Source organism: Eleutherodactylus coqui, chromosome 8 (assembly GCF_035609145.1).
Source record: "Eleutherodactylus coqui strain aEleCoq1 chromosome 8, aEleCoq1.hap1, whole genome shotgun sequence".
Classification (NCBI taxonomy): Eukaryota; Metazoa; Chordata; class Amphibia; order Anura; family Eleutherodactylidae; genus Eleutherodactylus; species Eleutherodactylus coqui.
In genome coordinates, this window is record NC_089844.1 from 126,885,956 (window position 1) to 126,912,592 (window position 26,637).

Genomic DNA, 26,637 nt, shown 5'->3' on the forward strand with positions numbered 1-26,637 from the left:
TTTGGCCGACGTTCACCATGCGGGAAAAATAATGCACTACTTTGATAGATCGGACTTTTACAGACGCGGCAATACCAAATACATATTTTTATTTTATGATTTAGATTTTTAATAATAGATATGGCAACTTTTATAACTTTTTTTTTTACAATTAAAAAAACTTTATTATTTTTTTTTTTAAACTTTACTTTGAAGTCCCCCTGGGGGAATTTAACATGCGATGCTTTGATCGCTCCTGCAGTATGACGTAGTGCTATTGCATTACGTCATACTGCAATTTAAACAGGCAGTCTATCAAGCCACCCTACGGGGGTGGCTTTATAGGCAGTCTGGTAAGGCAGCCCTGGGGCCTTTCATTAGGCCCCCGGGCTGCCATGACACCTGCACGGCTCCCCCAATCTCACCGCGAACGATGTTCGGGGGATTTAAATGCTGCAGTCAGAATTGACAGCGGCATTTAAATGGTTAATAGCCGTGATCGGCCGAACGGCCGATAAACAGCTGACGCCCGCACTGTATGAAGAGAGGTTGCCACGCAACCTCTCTTCATACATACCCCGCTGCTCCATGACGTACCGCTACGTCATGGAGCGGGAAGGGGTTAATGCTCAGCTCCATTTACTTCAAAGTGTCTGATCTGCAAAGCTGCAATACCAAAAACAGCTTATGGACAAATGTGGCATTGTTAAAAAGTACACCCATTAATATAATCTTATCAAACCCTTTTTAAAGATTTTATGACAACAGATATATATATTCTATATCCCTATACACACACGTGCTGGAAGTGATGTAAGTTTGTCTAAGTGCATGTACATGTCTAACCCTTTCCCTCATGCGATTAAGAAAAGGCATATTTATGTCTGCTTGAAGAAGATTCATCTTCTACAACATCCCTTTAAACTATCATTCCGACCTAGTCTGCTGGTATCGGTCAAGGACTTCACTTGGGAAGCCATTAGTTGTCCGCATTCAATTTTTCTTTCTATTCTAGAATTTTACCATCAAGAAAGGACAATGCCCCAGAACTGTCATAGCAACGAGAGAAATGAGAACACATTTCCAGAACAATCAGGTAGCAAGGTAACGCTAAGAGTGGTACCCAAAATGGCAATGTTAATAAACAATTCATCATGCTCTGACAGCTGGAAGTTCACAAAGTTGCAAGCAAAACTTGCTTCAAAGACATCATCAAACTAGTGATGTGCCGAGTGCGGCGAGCAGAGGAAGTGTTCATTTACCTGGCGATCTTGATGTAATAATGCGTTGGCTTCGGCATGAGGAATTCACCAGGAATCTCGACTTCTGCCGTCTGAGCGGAGAAATTGCTGAGGAAGCGACATTTCTCCTCGATAAGGAAGAACTTGGGCAGCTGTTTGGTTTTGGCCTCCAGGATCTTGATCCATTTCTTGAGCTTGGAGATGAGATTGTGCAGTTTCATGGAGCCGGGGACACTGAAATCAAAGTCTGAAGGGCAGAAGGAACAGAAAATGTAAGTGTGGACCGAAATGTGACTATCATCCAGGTCAAAGACCCCACAGACTCAACAGCGGAGACAATTCTAAATTGCAGGTGTAACAATACGCAGTATCAAGTCCTCTCTGCACTGTATATAAAGGTTTACCTTTAGCTAAAAGGGTATTGAGTTCAGTTTAAGCTGAAAGGGGACCTCTAAAAACACAGAATAGATACTAAATGTATAATGGCTGGGGGTCCAATCCGAGTGACCCACAGGGATTACGAGCACAGAGCACCAGTCGCCAGTGAATGGAGCATGTTGGGCATGCATGACCACCACTCCATTCACTATTGTGGGACTGACAGACAGCCAAGTGCAACGTTTGACAATCTCCATAGGCACTGAGCTAAGCAGTGGTCATGACTGTCCACCGTCACTCCATTCACTTGAGGTAGGCTGTACTTATGATCCCTGAGTATCCCACCTGGTTGGACCCCAAGGAATCATACATTTGGAAAGGTGATTAAATGGACACTTTCACCAAAGAACAGCACCAAAAACTAATTATGGTGCTATTCTGGAAGGCAACGTGGTGCCGGGGGATTTATCTTTTATACCCACATGCTCCTACATTCCTGAGATGTCCTGTGAAGTCCGCACGTGGTCTGAAAACTTGGCTCTTTTCAGGACACTGTGCTCCTATAGAACACTATGGAAGAGCACTGAGCACAGCTGTCTGAAGAGTCAAATTTGCAGACTATGGGGACCAGGTGAGTTTAAAAGAACCTCATCTCCGTGGTTATGCTACACAACCTCTGAAAGAGGAAAGTGAGCTTCTGTTTATTCATGAGAGAGACCAGCTGATTAGTGCTGGGAACACCCCTGAGCCAGAAACCTGGATGTATGAGAACTTGCACACCAAGTATAAGGCTTTCTAAATGCATGAGAAGGAAAACTCAATGCAGAAAACAAAAGTGAATCATTTTTTTTTCTGAGGGGCTTTAAGATGTATGTATTGATTTTTCATGCACAAAGGTTTGCGTAGACTTTAATGGCGTTGTCTGACATAAAGAACATATCTCCTATCCAAAAGATAAGGGATAAGTATCTGAGCAGTGGGGTCTGCCTGCTGGAAACCCCAATGATCATAAGAATGGGGCTCCTGGGTGTGCCCAATTAGAGTTGTGGTCACATGTACGCACTGTCACTCCTTTCATTTCAATGGAATAGTGGGAAATAGTGGAGTGCTTCTACTCTGCTATCTCTAACAGTCCCAATGAAATGAATAGAGTAGTAATGTGGATGCATAACCACCACTTCATTCGTTCATGGACACTCAGGAGTCTCTTTCTTGTGATCGGTGGGGGTCTCGGCAGTTGGACCCCCCACCAATCAGATACTTATCCCCTATCCTATGAATAGGGAATAAGTTCTATTCATGGGACAAAACAATGTATCGGACTGAACTTGTGAGAAAAAGTAGGTTGAGCATAGGCACTGCTGCTCCAAAGTCTAAAGCACTGATGTAAAAAAAGTTGAGCGTTGTATCCCAGAAGTGAGGCATCGACTTATGTACTAGATAGGCAATATATGTTTTAGGTCAGAATACCCCTTTAAGTGCACATTTTACAATGCCGTCATCACGGGGTCTCCTGCAGGGATCCCTGAGAGTAGACAACTCTGAGCCGCATGCAAAAGTGATCCAATGCATTTAAAGGGCGTTATTCATCTGTTCCCATCTCTAATGATGCAATCACTATGTAAAGACCCAGCGAGCAGCTGCACTGCAGCACATACCAAAGTGGGTTTTATTAGGAAGGCTTCCGTACACAGCTGCACAGCGCTCATTAAACCAGACCAGCAACGGACTGAATGAAGTTAGACTATTAAAAAAGAAAAAAAACATCTGCTGCGATAAATCCCCGAGAGGAATCCCAGTCCCTGATGTACGAGATGTGCCCATTCTTCACAGCGCGGAGCAAGAAGCTTTCCTCAACCTCCACCAGCCAGGAAATATTTTACAATCTATAGATATGAATAGATCTTTAAAGGTTAATCAAGCACGTCGTCCTCTGAAAGGGTTTTTTTCTATTCAAAACTGCATTTCTGGAAGCAACGCAGACCCATTAAACAGAAGGAAGGCAACATTTCAGAGCATTAACCGCAATTGAATTTCTGATAGTGTGCAAACAATCACTGGGACTAGAGGAGAACACACGGCTGCCTTTTAGCCTGCTGGCCTTCATCCATTAAATTTAATCACATGGTTCACGTCTTCCATTATCTACTGTCATGCAACTGTTGTGCCACACAGCCTGCATCATGAAAAACTTAATGGGCTCCAGATATGTAGGTCATATTTAAAGCTGGAAGCTACGTTAAAGTGAATCCCATCAGCCAATTTTCATATCACAGTGGCTGTACGATGCTTGCAAAATTAGCATGCCGTCAGATGGCTTGCGAGTCACGGAAGGGCTAAAGTGCTAACCTTTGGGCGCCCAATATAATTTGTATTATGTACCGAGAGGTTAAACAGTAGGGTTTAAAGGGGCAGACAAAATGTGGGGTCAAACAGGCCGGAGTCAAGTCCTATGTATCAAGATAAAATACTGTATTGGGATTTATGCTTTAAAGCGACCCTCCAGTCCTTGGACAAGGAAAAGGGGTAGGAGTATGAGCGAGTAAAATTAGAGGCCGCTCTCAGTTCTTGAAAATTTGCTGCGGATCTGATGGTCCTTGGGACCCCTCCTCTGTGGTCTTCCAAGATGGCTGCTGCACTTTTCTGACTATACAATGCACACTGTGCATTGGTATTCTGTTAGGGATGTACTACACCTGCTCTCTGATTGCTCTCCCGAGCAGCACTGGCCAATCCGAAAGCAGGATGTAGGGCCTGACTGCCGATGCACAGTATGCACTGGGTAGTAAGAGAAGCATTGTGGCCACTTAAATATACACTGAATGCCTACTTTATTAAAGACCCCGTTCCTTCACAATTGGAGCTTCTCTGTATGGACATTAGACCCCGGAGTGCAAACTAAAATTAAGTGTGAATCCACATTAGAATCCAGTGATCTGAGGGCTTCCACTAAGGCCTGGTCATCAGTACTAGACTAGCCGGGGCAAGGATTTCCAACACCACCAACCTTGTGGGGTTTTCTCATGCAATGGTGTGGAATATATACTGAGAACGGTGTAATCAAGGAAAAACATCCAACAAAAGTGGATCCTGTGGACGTAAACAACTTGCCAATGAAAGTCATCAGAGTAGGACGTCAAGAATTGTTCTGACGAACAGGCACGGTCAAGCAAATTGCAGCCAAACACAAGGTTGGTGCTCCAGATAACGTGCACGAACATATAACTTGTCGTTCCTTAGTACAGGTGGACTACAACATCAGATGACCAGTTCAAGGGCCGCTGCCAGAAAGGCAAGATTTCAGTGGTCAAAAGGCCAACAAATAGGATCATTGAGCAGTAGAAGACATCATCTAGTCAGTTCTGAAGGCCCAAGGAGGTTCAACTACTAGATTAGGGGTCTCTAACAAAGTGGACTTTTAGTGTAATTATACCAAGCCCGTAAACCAGAGTAGTACCTGTAGACTATTAGGTAGTGAAGGAAAGTGGAACATGAAGAAATCACCTGTAGTAAACTGGCTTTTCAGCTTCTGGAAGACTGGATCCTGTGCTGTAGCTTGAGCTCTTCGTGCCAATGACTCGGAGGCTGCGCTGGAGAACATAGTAGAGACATTGGAAACATTCTCCAGCCCCACACCAAAAGTGCTGACCAGCTTCTTGACAAAGTTTAGAGTATGAGGGGTGATTTTGGCATCGGAAACCGCTCCACTTTTCTCAAAGGCCACGGAGTAGCACTTTGCCAGTCCCTGCTGCAACTGTCTGAGGACCTGAAACAAGGAAATCAGCAGTCACTATGTCAGCTTTCCAAATACATACTACAATTTGTAAAAACACTTCTCTCCAGAGCACTATCACAGTTTCTATAAATCAGGCTCCTGGGCCCAATACAAAAGCTGTAGAAGGGCCCCTCTTACCATGTGTGATTTACAATGCTGGTGGCACAAGCGTCTTTGGGTCCCTTCAGACACCAGCGCCCAGTGCAACCGATCCCCTCTGCACCCCTTATAGCTATGCCCCTCTAAGTAATTTCAGGATACTGTATAAGCATACAGAGAAATATCGATGCACTATGTAGCCACCCATAACTACATGAAGGGATCAGCTGTTTGGGCGCCCACCATCACCGGCAAAACATGCAGGGTACGGAACGAAAGTGGACAGCTCCAGTCCAGTGTATAGGCCAGTGCTGGTAATCGCATTAAAATCAAGAACCGCTATATCTGCCATTACCAGCGCCGGCCTCTACACAGGAATTGCAGTGATCTGCTTCCGCTCCGCACCCTGTGTATTTTGTCGGTCACAGCGGGCACGCAGACAGCTGATCAGTCAGGGTCCTGAGCGGTGCACGTCAGCCAATCAACAATTGCTGACATATTCTGCAGATATCAATAAAAATAGCCTGAAAAACGCATTTAAATAGTTACCAAAAATGTCTAGCAGCCACCCACTGACTGTATGGGCAGCTTTGGGTTTACATTTAATAGTGCACTCAGCACTTACCTCTTCATGCCAGTTCTCTCTGAACCAAACCATCTGGTCTACAATGCCTTCCAATGATGACAGCAGGGTGGGATGTAACTCTCTCTGCATGTGCATAATCCGGCTGCACCTCCACATGGGTGCTGTGGCACGGATAGGTCCTGGGTCTGAGGCAGAATGAGACTGGGTGCCCACCGAGCTTGGTTGGTGCTGTCCGGAATCTGCAATACAGATACAATCGTATATATTCCCAGATTCTATGGGTAGAAAAAGCTACAATGTATTCCAGCAGATTGCCAATTCCAATGGAGTTCAGAAAAAAAGGGATAAGCCGCTATGCAAAAATGATCAGTCCCTTTAACAAAGGGGGCCCACTGATTTAGCAGCAGACCTGCGGTACTGAGCCCGTGTTCTGTTCATATAAAGAACTAGAGCAAATTTATACTGCAACAAGAAAATGTTATATTGGTTTATACTGCTTCAAGTATAAGCACTGAAACAATAAGTGTGTGTTGTAAGTCACTGTGATACCTGCCCGGATATACTGTATTAGAAAGCACTTCTGCCAAGAACTCCGTCCCGCTGCCTGATAGTTATATATTTGGGTACAGTGCAGGCGGTGGAGTTGGTAACCAAACTTCTCATGTTTCCATACGTTGACTCCTTTATAAATGGCTCATTAGTAAGAAAGAATTGGCAACATTAGAATTAATAAATTCTACATTATTTTAAATCTGACGTCGGAACATTTCTAACCATCCACAATCTGAGACAGACTCCACAGCCCTGATAAAGACTAGAGGTGCCATTAAAGCATGCTCAAAAGATGGCATTTATCTTTCCCAGAGTCCCCCCCAATTGTAGATAGCAATGCATGAAAACGTGGATATGATATGCTTTGTGATGCCTCTTTAAGGGGTTGTCCTAGAATAACAAGTTATTCCCTATCCACAGGATAGGGAATAACTTACTGATTGCTGGGAGTCTTACCACTGAGATCCCCATCGATCCCAAGACCGAGGGTCCCGTTTCCCCCACTGTAGGCTTACTGCACCCTCCACAGTGAGGAGGAGACTGAATGGAGAGTTGGCCAAACTAGCACTCCCCTCATTTATAATGTAGCTGCCGAAGATAGCCGAGCGGCAAGCACTTTGGTATTTCCATCAGCCCCACTGAAATCATGAATTAAGCCCTGACTGCTTTTGGCTGGTGCTCCATTCATTATGACGTCACTGCGACGTAAAAAGCAACCCTTCTTGAGATTGACAGGGGTCACAGCAGTGAGACCCCCACCAATCAGCAAGTTATACCCCATGATTATGGATAACTTGTGATTCTGGTACAACCCCTTTAAGTACAGGGGATATCGGAGGTCACCCATCTTTCAAAAAGAGAGATATGACTTACAAATGAATGATTGGAATTTGAGAACTTGACTAATAAGGAAAACTCAAAGGAGGAAATTTACCAAGACTGGCACTTGCCTGGTCCTAATATAATTTCCTCCAGGGCACGATATCACTAATATATTCCTCTCTGTGCGCTGGCACAGGAATCTACACGTCTAGGCGCTGAATTAGATTTCTGGTATAATTTACGCCAGTTTCTTGTGTAAATTAAAAATAAATGTGTCGGTCCAAAGCTGTGATGCCCCCTCCTGACAAGCCTGCCCCCCCTTTTTTTAAACAAAAGTGGTGAAGGCAGTGAAGAAAGCTGAAAAGTTGCAAATGTTCTGCGCAAATGGGACTTGCATCCAAATTTTTGAATTTTGTAGCGTAGAGCCCAGCAAAGAGATGAAAAATAAAATTCCAGATGTCGGCAGTCACCACTAGGGGGAGCCAAATAGGTAATATATAATAAAACAGTATGTATGGTGGCAGCAGGTAGACAAAATGTTATCTGTTTATTGTTTTGGAGTTCTCAGCTCTGTATTACAAAAACTGAGCCATTACATGAAGATGTACAAAAAAAAAATTTAATCCACACAGGATGTTGGAACTGAAAAATGATCTGATGTTAAAAGGCTGAGAGTCGCTTTAAATCATTTTAATTAGATTGGGATTATCCCAAGATTTTAACTTATCCCCTTCTCCAAAGGAAAGCAATTAAGTGCCTGATTGGATCAGGTGGGATCTCAAAACCAGAGTTTCCATGACCTGCCGTATAAATGGAGCAGTGGTTGAGCATGTGCGCTGCCGCACCATTCATCTCTAGAGGACTGCTGACAGGTAATCAAGTACAGCGCTTGGCAATATCCATCAGACCCATAAAGATGAACAGAGTGGCTGTGAAAATACTCAACAGCTATAGTCATATAAGATCATGTGATTGTGATCGGTGGGGGTCCCAGTGGTCAGAACTCTACCCATCGGAAACGTACCCTATCCTGCGGGTCAGGGATTAGTTAACCCTTTCCAATCCAATTTGTATCCTGGTTTTCCTAGGGGGCTCACTCTTTTTCTGCCATTATACAACGCCGCTATCTGCTGGCTAAAGCCAGTACTGCAAGAGGTGACACGTTGGATAGGCTCCAACAGCAGAGAGGCTGGGAATATACAGTAAGAGAACCCCGCTGGACGTCTTCAAACATCAGAGCTGTACAGCCTTAAATCATAATGTCTTCAGACAGTGGATTGGAAAGGGTTAAAATCTTAGGACAATCCCTTTCGTAGGGTGTTTAGCCATCAGACACATAGAAATACATAAGAGGGACATTGTCTGGAAGCATTTAGGGGAATTTAGTTCTGATGCTGTTACAGACGGCCAGACCCTAATCTAAATGCATGACTGCCAGGATCTATTCCATCTTCCCTCAATGGTACAAGACCAGTACGGAGACGCATAGGGCGATATGGAATCAATTTGAGATGTGAAGTAGAAAGCGGAGATATCTCATATAAAAACCTGTTCACAAGATTCAGGAGAAAAACGTTTAGCGAGAAGGAAAATACATTTTCCAGTCTTTTTTACCATCTTTACGCTGTATCAGCACACAAAAAGGGAGCATGAAATGATTTCCTCTCCCAATGTAATATATGTGTAAAATCAAGAGATTTGCTTTTCGGAAGCCTGAAACTCACCGCTTTTGTAACGCTCCCTCTGCTCAATCTTCAGCGTTAAATACAGGGTCCGGATAGGAAAATACACGGCTTGAGGATATACTCTGCCAACCTGCGAAAGGCAAACCGGTTAGACCTTGTGGTCGTTTCCAATGTGGGGGAAATGAGAACAGGCATTTATGGGGGTTGAACCACCCATAGAAATGATCTCAAACCATCGGATAAGTGATAAAGTGTCTGATCAATGGCGAACCAAATGCTGAAACCTCCAACGATCATGATAACAGGGGGTCCTGAAGGTCCCCGAATGAAAGAAACTGCTATTCACTGGAATTGGGACTGGCTGGAGACGGTAGAGCGCTTGTACTACGCCATTTCTGGTACTCCCATTGAAATGAATGAAGCGGTGGAGCGCACACGTGACCACGCTCCATTCATGTTGGGGACCTTTGTTTTCATGATCGGTGAAGATCCCAGTGATCGGACCCCCATTCATTAGATAGTTATCTATTGGTAATACACCTCTTTAAGGGCTGGAAATAAACTAGAATATAAAACCAATGGAATCATCTCTATGGACTCGCACCATTTTTAAAAAATTATTTGCAAGGAGGATGTTCGGCTTAGAAAGCATTTTTAAATTATCCATAAGGCCGTTCCATTCAGGATCCTCACCTGTTAGCAGGAGCAGAGAGTGGCTATGAAGAGCCTCTCTCTGTCTGGAGGACTCAGCACATAAGGCCCATTATCATTATGCAATGCTTCATTTCCCCTGTGGAGGAGCTGCAGTCACTCACACCTGCTGCTATATTACAGCTGATTGCTAGGGGGCATAGTGCAAACTCTACATAAATATATCAGTTTTTCAGACAATTACTGTCTGAATGATAACATGTGCTTGACCACAAACACCATCTTCATACATGTGATGAAAAACTTACATAGAAAAGTTATATGATCAACTTCATTTTTCTCATTCTATCGGGGAATTGACATTTCTCTTGAACGATTAAAGGGGTTTTCCAGGACACTTTTGATTTTCTTCTATTGATGACCTGTTCTCAGGTCCGCCATTCAGATCCCCGCCGTTCAGCTGATAACCACTGCTGATGTCACTATGAAATGCGCAGAAAGTACATCCCACGGACCACAGTGCAACAGCCCAGGTTGGTATTGTGCTATGGTCAGCGTAATGCGCTTCCTGCCCTTTCCAGAGCAACATTGGTAATCAGCAGATTGGCCAAGATCCAAGCGGCGGACACTGGCCATGGCTTGTCATCCATAATAGGAAAATTAAAAAAAAGTCTTGGGTAACGCTTAAATACCGAAATCAGTGCACCGCTCTGCAGCCATAGTGCAAGATAAATGAAGATGATGATGTTAAATATGAGAAGTGCTGCTGCGTCTCTGCCAATGCCATGATGAAAAAGCAACAGGCGATGCTTGCAAATGTGCCACCTCAGCACTTCCTCCCAACACCTCATGCTAAGGGTCAATTAAAGAGCGTCCTTTCGATCATCTTTCTGTATAAAGCCAAGACGCAGCAGAATATGATCAGGGCTGCGAGCTACCAGCTAGGTACAGTACTAGATAGAGGGGGGGGAAAGACAGCAGGCAGAATGACACCAGCCAGCAGGTCTATAAAATGAGGCCACAATTCCCAAAAGTACCCAATGGCACACACTGGCAGTGCCCATCAGAGAGTAATCTTACAGAATTCATGCCCTAAAGGCAAAAATATCCTGCGTGAAAGCAGAGACCCCTCAACCACAGCGAGGTCGGTAGATGGAGGTCTTCAGCCGCCGTACATTACATACGCCATTGTATATGGGCACAATGCCCATGAAAGCATCTTATTAGCAGTCATGCAAATACATGAAAGCCAGCGAGGCAGCGAGAGGGTTAAGGCGGCTCGTCGGCATACTGATGAAGGTGAGCTATCTTGTGGCGGAACGTTTTGTCATAAGTGCTATTCTCCTAACAAGGCTTCATAAAATATGCACAAATTGTGTCACTTGTGAGGCAGGACGCGAGAATGTAATTTATAACAAGGGCAGGGTTGCCATGGAAACCGGTCATATAATGAAACCGCCAGGATTCTCACTCATTGCAACTTTTCCGTATTTCACTGTGGGGAAGGAACAAACAGTCGCCATGAAAATGGTAGATTGCAGATGGCTCGTGAGAAATGTGTCGCTGTGCTCTACCGAAGTATTGCTTAAAAACAAAGGGAGATCGAGAAAGTGCAGCATGCTGTAAGGGTTAATATATTAAAGGGGTTATAGCAGAGTTATTAGTTATCCCCTATCCGCAGGATAGGTGAAAACGTGCTGATCAGTGGGAGTCTGAGACCCCCACCAATTCCCGTGCCCCCCTGTCTTCCTCACTGCGGGCTTACTGCACCCTTCACAGTAAGGAGGAGACTGAATGGAGTGCTGGTCATACAAGTGCGCTGACGTCCCATTCACTTTCACTGGGACCGCGGAAATAGCCAAGCGGTAAGGCTCAGATATTTCCATCAACCCACTGAAATAAAAGGAGCGCGCTGAGATCATCGCCGATCCTGTGATCCTGGTACAACCTCTTTAAATACAAAGGGCATAGAGCTAATGGAGGCTGTGCAGTCAGTTAATGAGGGGGGGGGTGGGGGGAGACGACCATGCTGTTGGGACATGTTAGAATGCAGATTTGTTTTTTTCAAAGGGGGCATTAAAGGGATAGTCCAACAAAATTAACTTATTACATATCCCAATCTAGAACCCCCACCAATGACTATAGGAGTCCTGAGAACAACCCATCAGCCCTCCTTGCAACTTTGGTTTTAGTTATTGTTACTAAGCCCAATGTACACCCTGAGGCACTTTTTGAATGCTTTGCTGCATACTAGTCACAGTGCTATATACTTTCTAGTGACTTTACCTGGTATCGCAGCTCAGTCCTATTCACTTGAAAGGTCATGTGACGAATGATCAGGGGGGCCTTGAGAGGAGAAGCCCCCACCAATCTGATATTAATGACCTAATCTTAGAATGGGTCATCAATATCCTTCGTCCTGAAAAGCCCCTTTAAGTAGATCTATACTTGGCGATCCGAGTTATATTTATAGTCTCAAACAATACGTAGCAGACTATTACCTTACCTTATAGTTAGACACACACATATACATTAACTGAATTGGTTTAATGGAATTTGAGAAATGATTTTCGTGCCTCCAGTAATCTGCACAAGGCGCAGAACAATTACTGTGAAACATGAGGCAATTTCGGCTCGTTTCCACTCGACTTTATAAAATAATTAGCGAGCACTTACATCCAATAATAAGGTATAACCTACAACTTAACTAGATTTACAGCAGGCTTTACAGGAAATCACCACTTTACTTAGGCTACATTAAAAAAAAAAGAAAATCCCCAGCCCACTCAAATTGCCTCCAACACAAAGGAGTCACACAAAGCCGTTGGGTTCAATGGAGGGATGTATAAAAATGATCATATGAGCTGCAAACAAATATACGGTCACATACATAAAACGCTGCATAGAATATGGTACTGCCCATATAGAAGATCGAGGTTTGATTTCTGTTTGAGGACCATTAAAGGAACAATTAGCAAACTCCTTTAATTGGGTTGACAGACTATTGACTTTAATAGGGTCTCGGCCCGCTGATTGTAACCGTCGGATGGAGATCAGGATGCTTTCTATAGACCTTACTTAGAAGCAGGGTATGAATAGCTGAATAATGCTAAAAGGCTGCAAAAATGCAATAAAAGCGAGAACTTACTTGGCTAATGAGATTCAGGAGTAGTTTGCCTTCGGAGCCCACTAAGCAGGTGAGAAGTTGAGGGATCCAAGCCAACCACTGTATAGGGGGGACCCCAATACAATATTTATCTACAGCGTCCGCCAGGGTGTTCTTATCATCATCGAAGCTCAGGAGCCACAGAACCTGGAAGCAAAGAAAATGTACTAAGAAATAAGCTAATAAAATGTCTATTCTCATCTTCAGCTCCGTGTTAACTGCACAATTAACAGATCACAGCCACATTGAGAAAAAAAAAAAGTTCGGCACACGGCGGGTCCAATACAAAAATGCTCGAGTCCCCTATTGACTTCAATGGGGTTCGTTACTCGAATACAGCTCTTGAATATTACGAAAAGCTCGACTCGAATAACGAGCACCCGAGCATTTTGGTACTTGCTCATCTCTAGTCATCAATAACTAAAAGGCCCATTTACACGCAATTAATCACTCGTTCAAACTAGAGATAATCGTTACATGTAAATGCAAAGCCATCGTGCACTATTTGTTCATTTATCACTGAGTTTCAGTCTGTATAAAAATAGACGTTGGTTCGTTCACTTTTAAGCTCCATTTACACGGGGCGAATGTCGGGCAAACGATGCCCGACACTCGTCCCTGCACATACTCGCTCTCGTGCTGTCACACAGGAGCGAGTATCACTGCGATGGCTGGAGGAGATTTCACTACTCGCTCTCCCCCGCCCCTTTCCATTCACTTAACACAGCGGCCGTTCAGTACTGAGCGGCTGCTATTTATACTGAACGATCATCGTTCAGGATCATCGCTCATCATTTAAGCTGCATAAAATCCTGAACGATGCGTGTTAACAGCAGCCATTCAGTATTGAACGGCCTCTATGTTAAGTGAATGGAGAGGGGTGGGGGAGCGCGAGGAGTGAAATCTCCTCCAGCCGCCCTGCTGTGAGCCAACGATACCGGGAGTGAGTATGTGCGGGGACAAGTGTCGGAGGTTGTTTGCCCGACAGTCGTCCCGTGTAAATGGGGCTTTAGTTTGGTTTAAATTACATTTATTCAGTTTTTTAGTCTTTAAATGACTTGAGGGAAGGGGTGATTGTTTGCCATGCTAAACACAATGACTACTTGTTTACTCATGCTGGGAGAAGACAATGGCTTATCTTCACACTAATTAAAAACCTGCAGGCCAGAGATTGCTCGCATAAACGCACTCTGACTTGAGTAAAGAACATATAGAGTTTACTTAGCTAATTACGAAAATGGCGAGGATTTCAAACAATTATCTTTAAGTGTAAATACTCAGCATTAGAAAGCAAAAAAGTTAAAAAGTTAATTTGTTCGTTCAATTGTTGCGTGTAAATGGGGCTTAATTTCCTGATAATCCCTTTAACACCTTAACGACTGCCTATACTCCTTTTTAATGGCAGTCGTTACGGGGTCTTTTCACAACACTGCATTATAAAGCCAGACATGGGTCTCCCATGCTGGGGGTGGGGGAGTGGGGGTGCAGGTGCTCGTTTGTCACATGACAGACTGGCACCTGCTCTAACAGCGGTGACTGGAGAAACCACCTATCCCCACTGTTTAACCCTTTACATCTAGTGGTCCTCAATGGGGTCCTTTTATTATAGGGGAGATAAGTCTCTGTGAATTAAGAACAGAGTGTGTGGGCAGTCACTGCTAACTACTCTCCTCCTGCACCACTCTGGAATATTCACAACCTGACTCATAATTGATCCCCCTGCGGCCAAGTTTTGGTCATATTGGGGATTTAAATATTTGAGACAAATTTTCATGTACTCAACAGTCTTCCCCACCTCCCTAAATAGAAGGTGGATCTCCCGGAATTTGCAGAATAATCAGTGGTAGAAAGTTCCGCTCCCTATCTTCAGTAGCCAGTGCTAGCTCGGCATACGCTTATACAATACCCATTTCTCTATAGGCTTTATAGACTACAGAGAATGGGTGCTTCTGAGTTTGACGCTTGTTTTTGCTGTGGTACTTCCTAGGGAACACATATTAATGCGGAATGGGATTGTCACAAGGTACAAGTGTTCGGCGAGGGGTTTTAAAGCGGCTTTGCCGCCTGTATTCTGTTGCAGCCATCTCTCCCCTCAGAGAGGAGAGAAGCCGCCGTGGAAGCGCTGATACAGTTGACATGCCGCGGCTTGGATTTACGCACGGCATGTTAGCTTCTCTAGAGCGTGTGGGCGAGATTTCTGCAAATCTCATCCACTTTGCTGGTTAGTCTCGGGCTTAAGATTGCCATGCGGAAAGTCAACGGCAATTCCGCCCTGTGTGAACCCAGCCTTAGACTGCTTTCTAGAGTTTATCTGGAACCAAAACTTACTTTTGCCAAATATTTCCTTGACTTGCTTTCGTTTTGGTGACGGCAGGCATGGAGATAGCAGGTAATGGCTGAGACACCCAAATGCAGCTGACGCTCCTTGACGAAGATAGTCTCCAAGTAGTCACCCCACATGGCCCAGGCCTTGACAAGAACATCATGCATCTGAACCGCAGCAGAAAAGGCTTTATTTGCATCTTCCGACCTTGGGGGTGGGGGGAAGAAAATGATCCGTTATGGTCAAAGAGACAAGTAACACATAATTATAAAAATCTGACAAAACTTGAAGGATCTTGTTATATATAAAAACCCACACAAGCTCGTTGGAGGCCTACTAGCTCATTTAAAGATCATTACAAAGCTGCATTACTAATTGGCTCTCGGCTACACATAAGGCCGGAAAGGCTTAGAAGTGTTTTAATGTTCCTTGTGGTTTGTCCACATTTACATCTGATTAATTGGACCATTACAAGCTCGTTTATGAATCCTGACTAATTATTTCCCCAAATATGTATAAGCATATTTGTTCACTAAATGAAGGATTATTAGAAGCTGAATGGCAGTAAACAAATACATTGGGGAAAGTACAAATGTCTTGTAATAAAAGGATTCCGAATTATTAATACCAGTACGACATTACGGGCCCCCAAATGTTCATCAAAGGAAACTCAGGTTTGGAGTCAGCTCAGAGTTTTATATGTTAGGGGACTGCATTAGGAGACATTTCCTAACAGAAAGTTATGACTAATATAATGTTTATTATGAATGGAGGTAACACCAAGAAGAAAGTCGAAGAGCGGTGGGAAAATCAAAGTCCTTGCTGCAGTCCTGTAGGCACCATTAGCAAATACAGGTGTCATATAAAAGAGGCAATATCCTTGTAAACAAGGTCCTTGGCTCAAGCAACTTCTATAAGCCAGAGTAGAACTCTGAAGGACATGGCTTGTCCGTGTATACTCAGGTAGCGCACTTAATGCTCAACCCCACTGTGGATTATTGGCCCGGCACCCCAGTACAAGCGTCGGTAACTATATAAACCATGGGAACCTCTGTTCCCAAATAAGAGTAGTGCCCCCGACATGAATTGAACCAGATCCTGATTACGTTTAATGCTATCCATTCTTCATATCAATAAACCATCCAAAGCTACAATTAATACCATCCCTGCAGTATTCGGACACAATTCCCATTGTTTCCCTGACTGAGGAGGTATAACGAGAGCATTACAGGACACAGAAGTATTTCCCCCTCTGCACTACTACTAATACTTAAGAAAGCATGATGCATAAGCTAATAACTGCACCTGACAGCGAGTCTATTAAAAAGCTAATTAGCCCTAATATAGCAGAACCAATTTTGTTCCTTGCTTTAGTAAGAGGGGGAAGTTGGAGGAGAAAAAAAATAAAACACAGAAGCGTATCATCCAGCCTGGTGGACGGCGTAGCCAGGAACGCTATTACTGAGGGAGCACGCTGATAAATGACTCACTTTATCAACACTTTCTCTCTCTAACCAGATTTGTCACAAGCCCTTCCTTTTCTTTCTCCTCGCCTGAGCGATCTATCACGCTGACACCTCTGATGACTTTCTTCATACTCGTGCTATCACCTTGTTCACATACTAGGAGGCAGAGAGAGATGTGTGGCCATGGCTGACCTTTAGAGAGGACTGGCGTGTGGACATTCACTGCGATCTGTTGTGTGGGGGAAGGAGACTTTAAAATTATAACCCCTACGGTATGGCATGAGCACACAGAGGGGTAGGATTAGTCTCACGAGAGGAAAGATTACCCTTGGGACCCACAGAACTCAGGTTTTAAAGGGGCCTAATGGCAAACCATTTGTGCATCACATAGAAAGCTGTAGGCCAAACCGCTACTTTTACCGATGCCTCCATACATGAGCGCTTGGTTCGGCTGAGCGTTCATGTGTTCTCCATGGAAAAAGTTGGGAAAGTCACTTTCACACAAGTCTGGCGGTGGCTTATCTTGAGGAAGCGCAAAAAGATCAGGCAATGAAATTTAACGTGCCTAATCCTTTCTTCCCCCAACATTATCACTTGAGGAAGAGTCGAGAGGACAGAAACTGGCGGGCTTGTGTGATTGTTTACTTAACGGGTATGGGGGCTTTTTTTTTTTTTTTTTGTTCAACGATTTTTTTAAATTGAAATTAAAGACATATACGATACAATGGTAGTCATAAGTGCACAGAGGTTCACATATTAAACCATTACAGTCTGTAGATAAAATAAGCCAACATTTTTCAACTTTCTAAGCATAGATTTGAAAATCGGAGAAAGTGAGGGTGAAGTGATAAGGAATTGGGAAGGGGGGTGGGTTGATGAGAGTTGTAAGTGTATGGGGGCTTTTAATGTATTCTACCCAGAGATGTGATCACTTGAAGTAACGGACGCATTCTGATGACACACCGCCTCCAGACTCCTGCAGTATTGGAATAGACACTATGTGATTCCGTATCATCAAGCACATCAATTTTTACATGTATTCGCCACTATTCAAGCCAGTTAGGACGGAGATGATGGATGATGAATTGGAGTCATATCAGATCTTCATAAAAAGACAGAAGAGGCCAAGTTGTCCCCAGAATCTCACAGTAGTCTCAGAATAAAAGACTTTGAGTATCAAGTATTATCGTTTCAAAAAATTGCCAGTAGGTGAAGGATTACAAGCAGTTCCTAACCTAAATACTGGAAGATGATGAGGGGGAATGTTCTGGGTATTTATATTCATCAGCTACCCATCTAATATAATAAAGCCTACAGGCTTTTTCTTGCACTGCTCTTTGCTCCTTTTGCCTGACCTTTGGTGGGTGACTTTGGTGTCATTAGATTTGTGACATCCTCACCACCGCCGTAAAATCATAAAATTTGAGTTTGATACATTGAGCGACCCGTCAAGCCAGGTCAAAGTTCCTATCTTAAGTCTAGCGGCACGGTTGTGTTTCAGCCAACAGCACCGCTAGGGAGAGTCAAGGATGGCAAAGCAACGTTCATATCAGGTGCTTACCAGTTTGACTGCTGCCATGCCCCCAAAACGTGGAAGACCGAGCTATGGACGGCGAACAGTTCAAGGCGAATCCTCGGCTCGAGGAACATTTACAACCATTTCCCCAAACATTTAATATTCATGTAGCGGACATCAGGTCAATGTGGTTTTAATAACAAAGTGATGGCTATCAACTGTGAAAATGATGTAAACTTACTTGTTAATCTGAGCGAGGAACATTCCTTTGAGAGCGTAGAACTCGGCGGTCATCTCCTTGGTGAAGTATTTTAAGTTGGTGGATTCAATCACCTCCAAACCCTAGAGAAGTAAAAAAAAATCAAATCAATGGACAGACGAGTCACAAAAGACCTGCTGTTTCATAGTGGCTCACACAGGGGGACCTGTCTGTAATGTGCCCCTCTCGAAGTCTGTAAACTGGGCAAAATGTCTGAGTGTGTCGTAGAGGCGTCTAGTGGTCAACGATCGCTCAACAAGAGGTCTACTACACAGAAGTATCCTCCGAGAGCCTTTATATACAGCGATGGAGGAAGCACTTTTACAACCTCAGGTGATAAGACCCCATGTCTAATCAGAGCACAACTGTAATCATTTCCATATCTGCCTGATACATATCTGCAAGACAAGTTTTTTTTTAGCTTTCAGGTCCCATATTCACCCCAGCACACACCGGAGGGCCATTGGATATATATTAGTAGTACCAAACATCGAATTTTTGAATGAGACGATTGATCAGACGTCTGCAGCCCTAAATAAACATTTAGAGGATGCAGCGTCTCAACCAAGCAGAACGTAAAGCCGTATTTCCAAACCTCCCTGGGAATATTACCATGAAATGGGACAGAGTCCTATGGAGAAAACACTGCAGCTAATGGGTCCTTGTACAAGGTTAAACCAGGCTCGTCCAATTAACACTTCAGGCTCTTGTAATTGGGTATTTATGAGATGTTCCCCACTGGTTCTTCTTGCTCCATCGTCTGACCCAGACCGGGCTATTGTCTATCGCTGAAACCACTAAACTCTTGAGTGGTTTATCCACTTAAGCTAATCTTATAATGGCAGGATATCAAAGATGTACCGCTGTTCTTCGCTTTTATCTTTCAGGGATGATCAGGCACGAACAACTTCTGCCGCAGATCAAGATCATTCTATCTGCTGAATGTTTTACAGGTGTATGATAGAAAATAAAGCGATTCTTTACCCATCTCATGCAATAAAATGACAGTCATTCACTAAGATTACACTGTGCTAATAAGGAACATATGAGGGTGAAAAGCAAATATTGGGTTATGTATATGAAGCAGCAAAGGTTATTAACTAGTCGCATATGAGCCAGCCCTGCTGTTCAATGTGTTATAATGGTCAGGAATGTTCTCCTACTGCAACCATGGTCAGCCATCTTGGAGTCTAGGTAGAACTGTTCTTAAAGAGGTTTTCTGGGACTATAATATTGATGACCTAACCTCAGGATAAGTCATCAATAGCTGATAGGTCCGCCATTCGGGATCCCCACCAGTCAGCTGATTAAAGAGGCCATGGTGCTCAGGTGAGTGCCGCCTATTCCCAGGTATGTAATATCACATTCGTTGGTTACACGGCCTGAAAGCCACTCATCCCACTGAAGTGAGAAGTAATACCAGGCACCACTGCTACACAATGTATGGTTCTGTGAGTGGTATGGACTGAAATGACGCCAGCACTGAGCGGTGCTCTAATTTCAATCAGCTGATCGGCGGGGATCAAGAGCAGCAGACCCCAGCTGATCAACTACTGATGACTTGTCTTGAGGATAGGTTATCAATAGGGTATTCCTGGAATACCCCTTTAAACATACATGCAGATATACTGTATGTTTCACCCACAGTTAAAGGGATTGTGCCAAGCTTGAAAGTTATTCCATATTCATACGAAAGGGAATAACTATATGATTGATAGGTTGTCCATCTGTTGTCACTCGCACCAATCAGGGAAACAGGAGTCCGGAGTGTCCCTAAATAGAGTAGCAGTCGAGCGAGCGTGCTGTTGCTCCATTCATTTCAACAGCAATGTTAAAACGAGATATCTGAATGCTTGTACTCGGTCAGTCGCATAGAAATGAATGGCGCAGTAGGGCGCATGCTCAGCTGCAATTCCATTGTGCAGAGGGCACAGAAACAGTTTTTGTGATCAGTGGGGTTCCCAGCAGTCACACCACCAACTATCACATAGTTATTCTCTATCCTGTTCATAGGGAATAACTTTCAAACTTGGCAAAACCCCTTTAAACTAGTAGGATTAGGACTAGACATGAATAGATGACTGACCCTCCTACACGGACCTACATTTCTATAAGGAGCAGCATGCAGCTAAATGGGTATGGAGTTACCAGATTTATGCCCAAGCACTTGCGTTTCCAACTCAGCCTTACCTGCATGCATTCATTCTTTCCCATGACTCCAGCGAGCTGTAGGTAGCATTTGACCTGCTGTCGGATCTTCTGGAAGCAGTCCACAATAGGAACCGTTGGGATGGTATGGATGCGGCTTAGGATATCCAGTGCAACGTTCACGAGTCCTTGCTTTCTGGCGATCTTGCCATATTGGATGATTGCAGAAGCTGAAGCATGTACACCGAGCATTGCATTGTTGGAGCTTGGGTCGTGTTGGGTGCTGTTGTCATAGGCATTCACTATAGCTATGAAAAGAAGTAGTAATTATAATTATCAGTTATTATAGTAGGAGAAGGGAATTCTTACACATCAAGATGACTTTACATAGGCTAATGCAATGATTGGTGGTGCAGAACCCCGCACACAGTACCCACCCTGGTAATGGTGCTGCCGCCACATGAAGATACTGCTCCAGTGAGACAGGTCATCAGACACAATGGGCAGTCTGTTCCTCCAGGTTTTCACTACGGTTTTCATATCGTGGAGGCTGTTGCTCCTTCCTAAATTGGTCGGCTGCAGTCCTGCGTTAATCTGAGCGGCCTCTTGAAGTTCAATGATCTGTTGGGCTGCCTGAAATACAAAGTAAGGCAAATCTTAAAATACGGGGCAGGAGTTAAAAGGGGACTGCAGAAATTAATGTGAGGTGACATCAGAAAGTCAAGATTTATATTCAACATTTTATAAAATTTTTTGATCTGTTAAAAAAAAAATCCTGCATTTTTCACTCTGGCTTCGAAGCCTCATACTAGTCTGACACTTCCTGTTGTGTAGGGGAAACATTTCAGCAGTCAGCTCATTATCGTCACAGGCAGGATTACAACGACAGGTGACACCTATAAATTATAAAATACAGGATCCACCATTCACAAAAAAAGTGATGATCACAGCTCACCTCCTCCCCCTCCTTGCATAATGACCTATGCACAATCATGCCCAATACATTCTCCCATGGAAGTCAATGAGTTCTCTCACGTGCATTTTGTTTATCGCCCATGAGGCTGCTGTAAAACGTAGCTCTAAATGCTGTTAAATTCAGCTCAGGCAAGATGACCGCCCCATGGTCATTTACAGACAATATGATAAAAGAAAAATAGGATCAAAAAATAAAAACAGATTCGAAAAATGTAATTTTATTTAACTATGCAAATTTCATTGTAAAAATCAAGAATAAAAGAAAAGGGCGACACATTCCCTTTAAACAACATTAAGGGCTCATGTCCACGGGCAAAATATGATTTAAGATCCGCAGCGGATCTCCCGCATGCGGATCCGCATCCCATAGGGATGCATTGACCACCCGCGGGTAGATAAATACCCGCGGATCGTCAATAAAAGGGATTTTAAAAAAAATGGAGCATGGAAAAATCCGGACCATGCTCCATTTTCGTGCGGGTCTCCCGCGGGGACGGCTCCCGCGGGCTTCTATTGAAGCCTATGGAAGCTGTCCGGATCCGCGGGAGACCTAAAATAGGAATTTAAAGTATTTACCATCCGTAGCGGACCGGGAAGGTCTCCTCTTCCTCACGGCCGCATCTTCCTTGCTTCGGCTCGGCGGATGTGCCCGGCGCATGCGCGCGGCACGTCGACGACGTACCGGCGACGTGCCGCCGGCGTCAGGAATTCATCCGCCGGCCGAAAATGAAGATCCGGCCGTGAGGAACAGCTGACCTTCCCCGCCCGCGCCGGATAGGTAAATGCTTTTAAATTCTTATTTTCGGCGCTCATGTCCGCGGGGCAGGAGGGACCCGCTGCAGATTCTACATGGAGAATCTGCAGCGGATCTTATTTTCCCCGTGGACATGAGGCCTAAATCTATCTCTGAGAAAACGGCTCGTCTCCATCTTCTGCAGGGAAAGGAGGGGTGGGAGAACATCCGCAAAATGAGCGAGCCCCACTGCTGACCAGGTCCCCACTGCAGGCAGAACTGTAGGCCGCTCTCAAGCAGGCGCTTTTTACTGTGATTAATCGCAGTATAATGCTCTCATTTTCAATGGGGCCTCGCAGACTATTGCGGCGATTTTCGAGCCGTCTGCTCTATTTTTCAGCGTTTAGCGCACCTCATCGCCCATCACAATGATGGGGTGCGCTAAAACACGCTGTTGGCCTTATGAACATGTGTCCGAAATCACTGCGCTTTGCCGATGGTGTGTGTGAGTGGCCTTAGGGTATCCACACGAGATGCGAATTTGTGAGGTAAATCCGCTGGAAAATAAGATTAAGTTATGTGGATTTATGTCAGATTTCACCGCAAAAAATCATATATTTATATATAATTGTGTTTTAATGTATATATAATTTTTTATTTTAGTTTCTGACGTGGTGCGGTTTGTCATCAAAGTCTGCCCTAATATGTATGCATTATGTGACAAGACACTGTGCCTTACACTCGCTCATCATCACCATAGCATCTACAGGGTGGGCCACGGAAAAGCAGCCCTCACCCCACTCTTCTGTCTAAAAGAAAATGTATTTGTTACCCATAGCAACTAGAGATGAGCGAGTATACTGGCTAAGGCACTACTCGCTCGAGTAATGTGCTTTAGAAGAGTATCTCCCCGCTCGTCCCGAAAGATTCGGGGGCCGCCGCAGCTGACAGGTGAGTTGCGGCGGGGAGCGGGGCAGAGCAGGCGGGAGAGAGAGATCTCCCCTCCGTTCCTCCCTGCTCTCCCCCGCAGCTCCCCGCCCCGCGGCGGCACCCGAATCTTTCGGGACGAGCGGGGAGATACTCGGCTAAGGCACATTACTCGAGCGAGTAGTGCCTTAGCGAGTATACTCGCTCATCCCTAATAGCAACCAATCAGAGTGTATGTCTTACACTACTGAGGTAAAATGAAAGCTGTGCTGGGATTGGTTGCTGTGGACAACAACCATGTTGGTTTGCTTTAAGTATTTTGTGTACTCTAAATTACTGATGCCTTGTAATAAATATTCCCAATTCCACTGGATAATTTCCCTCAGCATGTAATATAGCAGAAAGCCCTTCCCAGGATGGTGTAATAAATATATATATATATATATATATATACACACACACACATACAAACACACCTATATTACATACATACATTATATACACACACACACACACACATACATACACACACACACCTATATTACATACATACATTATATACACACACACACGCACATACATACATATACACACGCACGCGCACGCACGCACGCACGCGCGCACACACACACACACACACACACACACACACACCATCCTGAGATGTGCATTCTACTAATATATGGTGTGTAATACATAAACATACAGTGTATATATATATACACATATATATAATGCCCTTCAGTGTGTGGGAAAAAAAAACCTGTGAAAATTGTTTACCACAGAATTTTTCATTTTCCTTTTTAAACGTTTTCACAAACGCTAGATGCAAACAAACGAAAAGAGACTCCATTTGGGCGACACTTTCCTGCACATTCCATTAACATAACCATTAAATAAACCTCTCCGAGCGTCCGAAAGACAAGAGGAAGATAACGGTTGTATTTGCTGCTAATCAACTAAATAAGATAAATGCCTGAGGACTCGGCTCACATTTACAAAGTCAAATCTCCTGAAACAAAATAAATTAAGCAAAGTAATATTTTTCACAATTATCGCCGTATCAGCTCGCACAATACCTTAACCTCCTTTCTTCTACCATTCATCATGTAAATTTAATTTTCTTGCAGGTATTTAATCACACGCTATCTGATATTAAAAAAAAAAAAGTAATTACTGCAGCTGCAAACTCGAGCTTCAGTTTGTACTTTTGTCATTCAATGTCTTTAATCCTTATGTTGAGATGTGAGTGAGGAGACGTGTGCGTATATATGCAGGGGACGGCTTAATATTATACTGCTTGTGCTCTAATTGGACAATCCGAAGAGACCCTCTCTGAAGAGCGAGTTACCACTGAGTAGTGATATAGTGGGAGAATTCACTCTATGCCTAGCAAGTTCTGGACAGTCTTATGTTCATATATGGAGGGCGAACAACTTAGACCAACTGCTTAGATCTCAATGATCAACTGGGAAGGAGATGGCCCTTACATGATCTCCATCCAAGGTCTTCAACAACATTGGTGAGGGCCAAATATTTTCTTGTGCTTCTGAGTTGTATTGTGCCGATATTGACACCTGAATTCCAATTTACCTGATAATGGTTAAACCACATAGAAAATTCTAGCGCTGGTTTATTACCTGTAATAAAGGTGTGTGAACGTGAGAGACAACATATGGAAGCCTCCTCCATTCCCGTATTGCCAAACTGCTGGCCATCTCTACTAGTCGTTCGATGAAGTTCAACTGCTGCTCTTCTGGATGGCAAATAGCCAAGTAGCCACGATACATGTTGACCTTCCATGCCATCTCTTTTGGACAACTCAACTCCACCTGAAAAAAAGTTGAAAGGAGTCAAATCATGGCTGACACCAGGGACATTCAACTGCGGTAACGTGAGCTAATGGCTTCAATGAGTTTGTGTCACTGTTCATAGCACCTACAAAGTATTCTATATGTTACCTGAAAGAAGGAAACAGAACAAGCTTTGTCCCCTTCGTTGCTTACCAAGCACAGTGCCATACATTTTATAGTGACTGTGCCTGATGCAGTTCTGTAAGTTCAGTCCCATTCAAGACAATGACACTGAACTGTAATACCATGAGCAGCCACTACTAAATGTACGGTGCTGTACCTGGTAAGCAATGAAGGAGACAACCCACTTGATGAAGCGCCATAACCTTATGTCAGCTGATCTTACAGATCATCAATCACTATCTGAGTGCAAGAAAACTCCTTTTAGAACCCAAAGCTAGAATAAATCCCATTCACACCATGAAAATACCTTCAGTAAAGTATAGTTTATACAGTGAAAATGTTGCAACTACATTTTACGTTATCCTTTTACAGGCGCCAGGTGCACTCAGTGATGTGACAAGAAGGGTGCTTTTACATGGGACGACTGTCAGGCACTTGAGCGCCCAACAGCTATGGTTCCTGTGCTGTCACAGAGGAGAGAGAGTTGTTCAGTGAATGGAGGCGAACGTGCCGAAAATCTCTTCCGTCCGCCAGCCTCCACTCACTGGGAACAGGCACAGAAAAAAATAAATAAAAAATGCCATGGTGAGTATACCCTTAGGAAGAACAAACTGCATCCTACTGTCAACCAGCCGTTACCACCCAACATAAAACCGATTACTAGATGCGAATGGCGCGATTTCACCTCTCCCAACAATTCTTTGCCTTCGACGAGACCTAATAAAATATTAACAGCCGTTTCCATTCCTCAAGGTTTACTCAGAATCGGGTAAACATGCCGAACCTCGCTTCTTTAATGCGATCTATTTCAGGAAGCCATGACATTGCTAAAGATCAAATGAAAGGGAAGCAGAGCCGGAACGGAGCACAGGGTTACAGGGGATAAAGGCTTTGAATGTCTATCCTGCTTGCTAGACAATAGCAGATGCTAATGGTAAAAGGTGAATAAAAGGAAAAGAAAAAACCCTGCCTGCCACCGTCCTCCCCGTGGGGATGACAATGACGTCCTCTGGCAACCAAGGAACGATGCACAAAACAACCAAAGTCAAACAACTGCGACGGAACATTAAATCAGGGAAAACAAAGGGATTGATGTCTTTATAACTCAACGTATGGCCGGGAACGTCAGAGCCTGAACTCTACACAGGATAGAACAGCCATTTGTCTTCTGGAGCAGGAAAAAGTCAAAAGTAAGGAAGAAAAGTTATATATTAGTGTGTGTGGCCATTAAGTTGCCACTGCAGCATGTCTGAATGCTGGCGGCCCCACTGATCACTATGACAGGGGTCCCAAGCCACCCATGCCTGCTCACTTCATGAGTGGTGCAGTACTAACCAAAGCATGGTGCCTCTCCAATTAGTGTCTTTGGGCCCGTTAGAA

At 44.0% G+C, this 26,637-nt stretch overlaps 1 protein-coding gene across 2 annotated transcripts in view; it reads right to left on the reverse strand.

Moving 5' to 3' along the window:
* The window catches only part of TRRAP (transformation/transcription domain associated protein), a 157,018-nt gene that overhangs the window by 25,124 nt on the left and 105,257 nt on the right, over positions 1-26,637 (reverse strand). For both annotated transcript variants that reach the window (XM_066576375.1, XM_066576374.1), the window contains exons 57-66: positions 24,922-25,113; positions 21,084-21,279; positions 20,689-20,954; positions 18,481-18,581; positions 15,263-15,464; positions 12,917-13,081; positions 9,157-9,247; positions 6,098-6,297; positions 5,103-5,364; positions 1,242-1,467 (exon numbers count right to left, since the gene is read on the reverse strand). In XM_066576375.1, the coding sequence (XP_066432472.1) occupies positions 1,242-1,467; positions 5,103-5,364; positions 6,098-6,297; positions 9,157-9,247; positions 12,917-13,081; positions 15,263-15,464; positions 18,481-18,581; positions 20,689-20,954; positions 21,084-21,279; positions 24,922-25,113 (1,901 nt within the window). The remainder of the gene's footprint in view (positions 1-1,241; positions 1,468-5,102; positions 5,365-6,097; positions 6,298-9,156; positions 9,248-12,916; positions 13,082-15,262; positions 15,465-18,480; positions 18,582-20,688; positions 20,955-21,083; positions 21,280-24,921; positions 25,114-26,637) is intronic.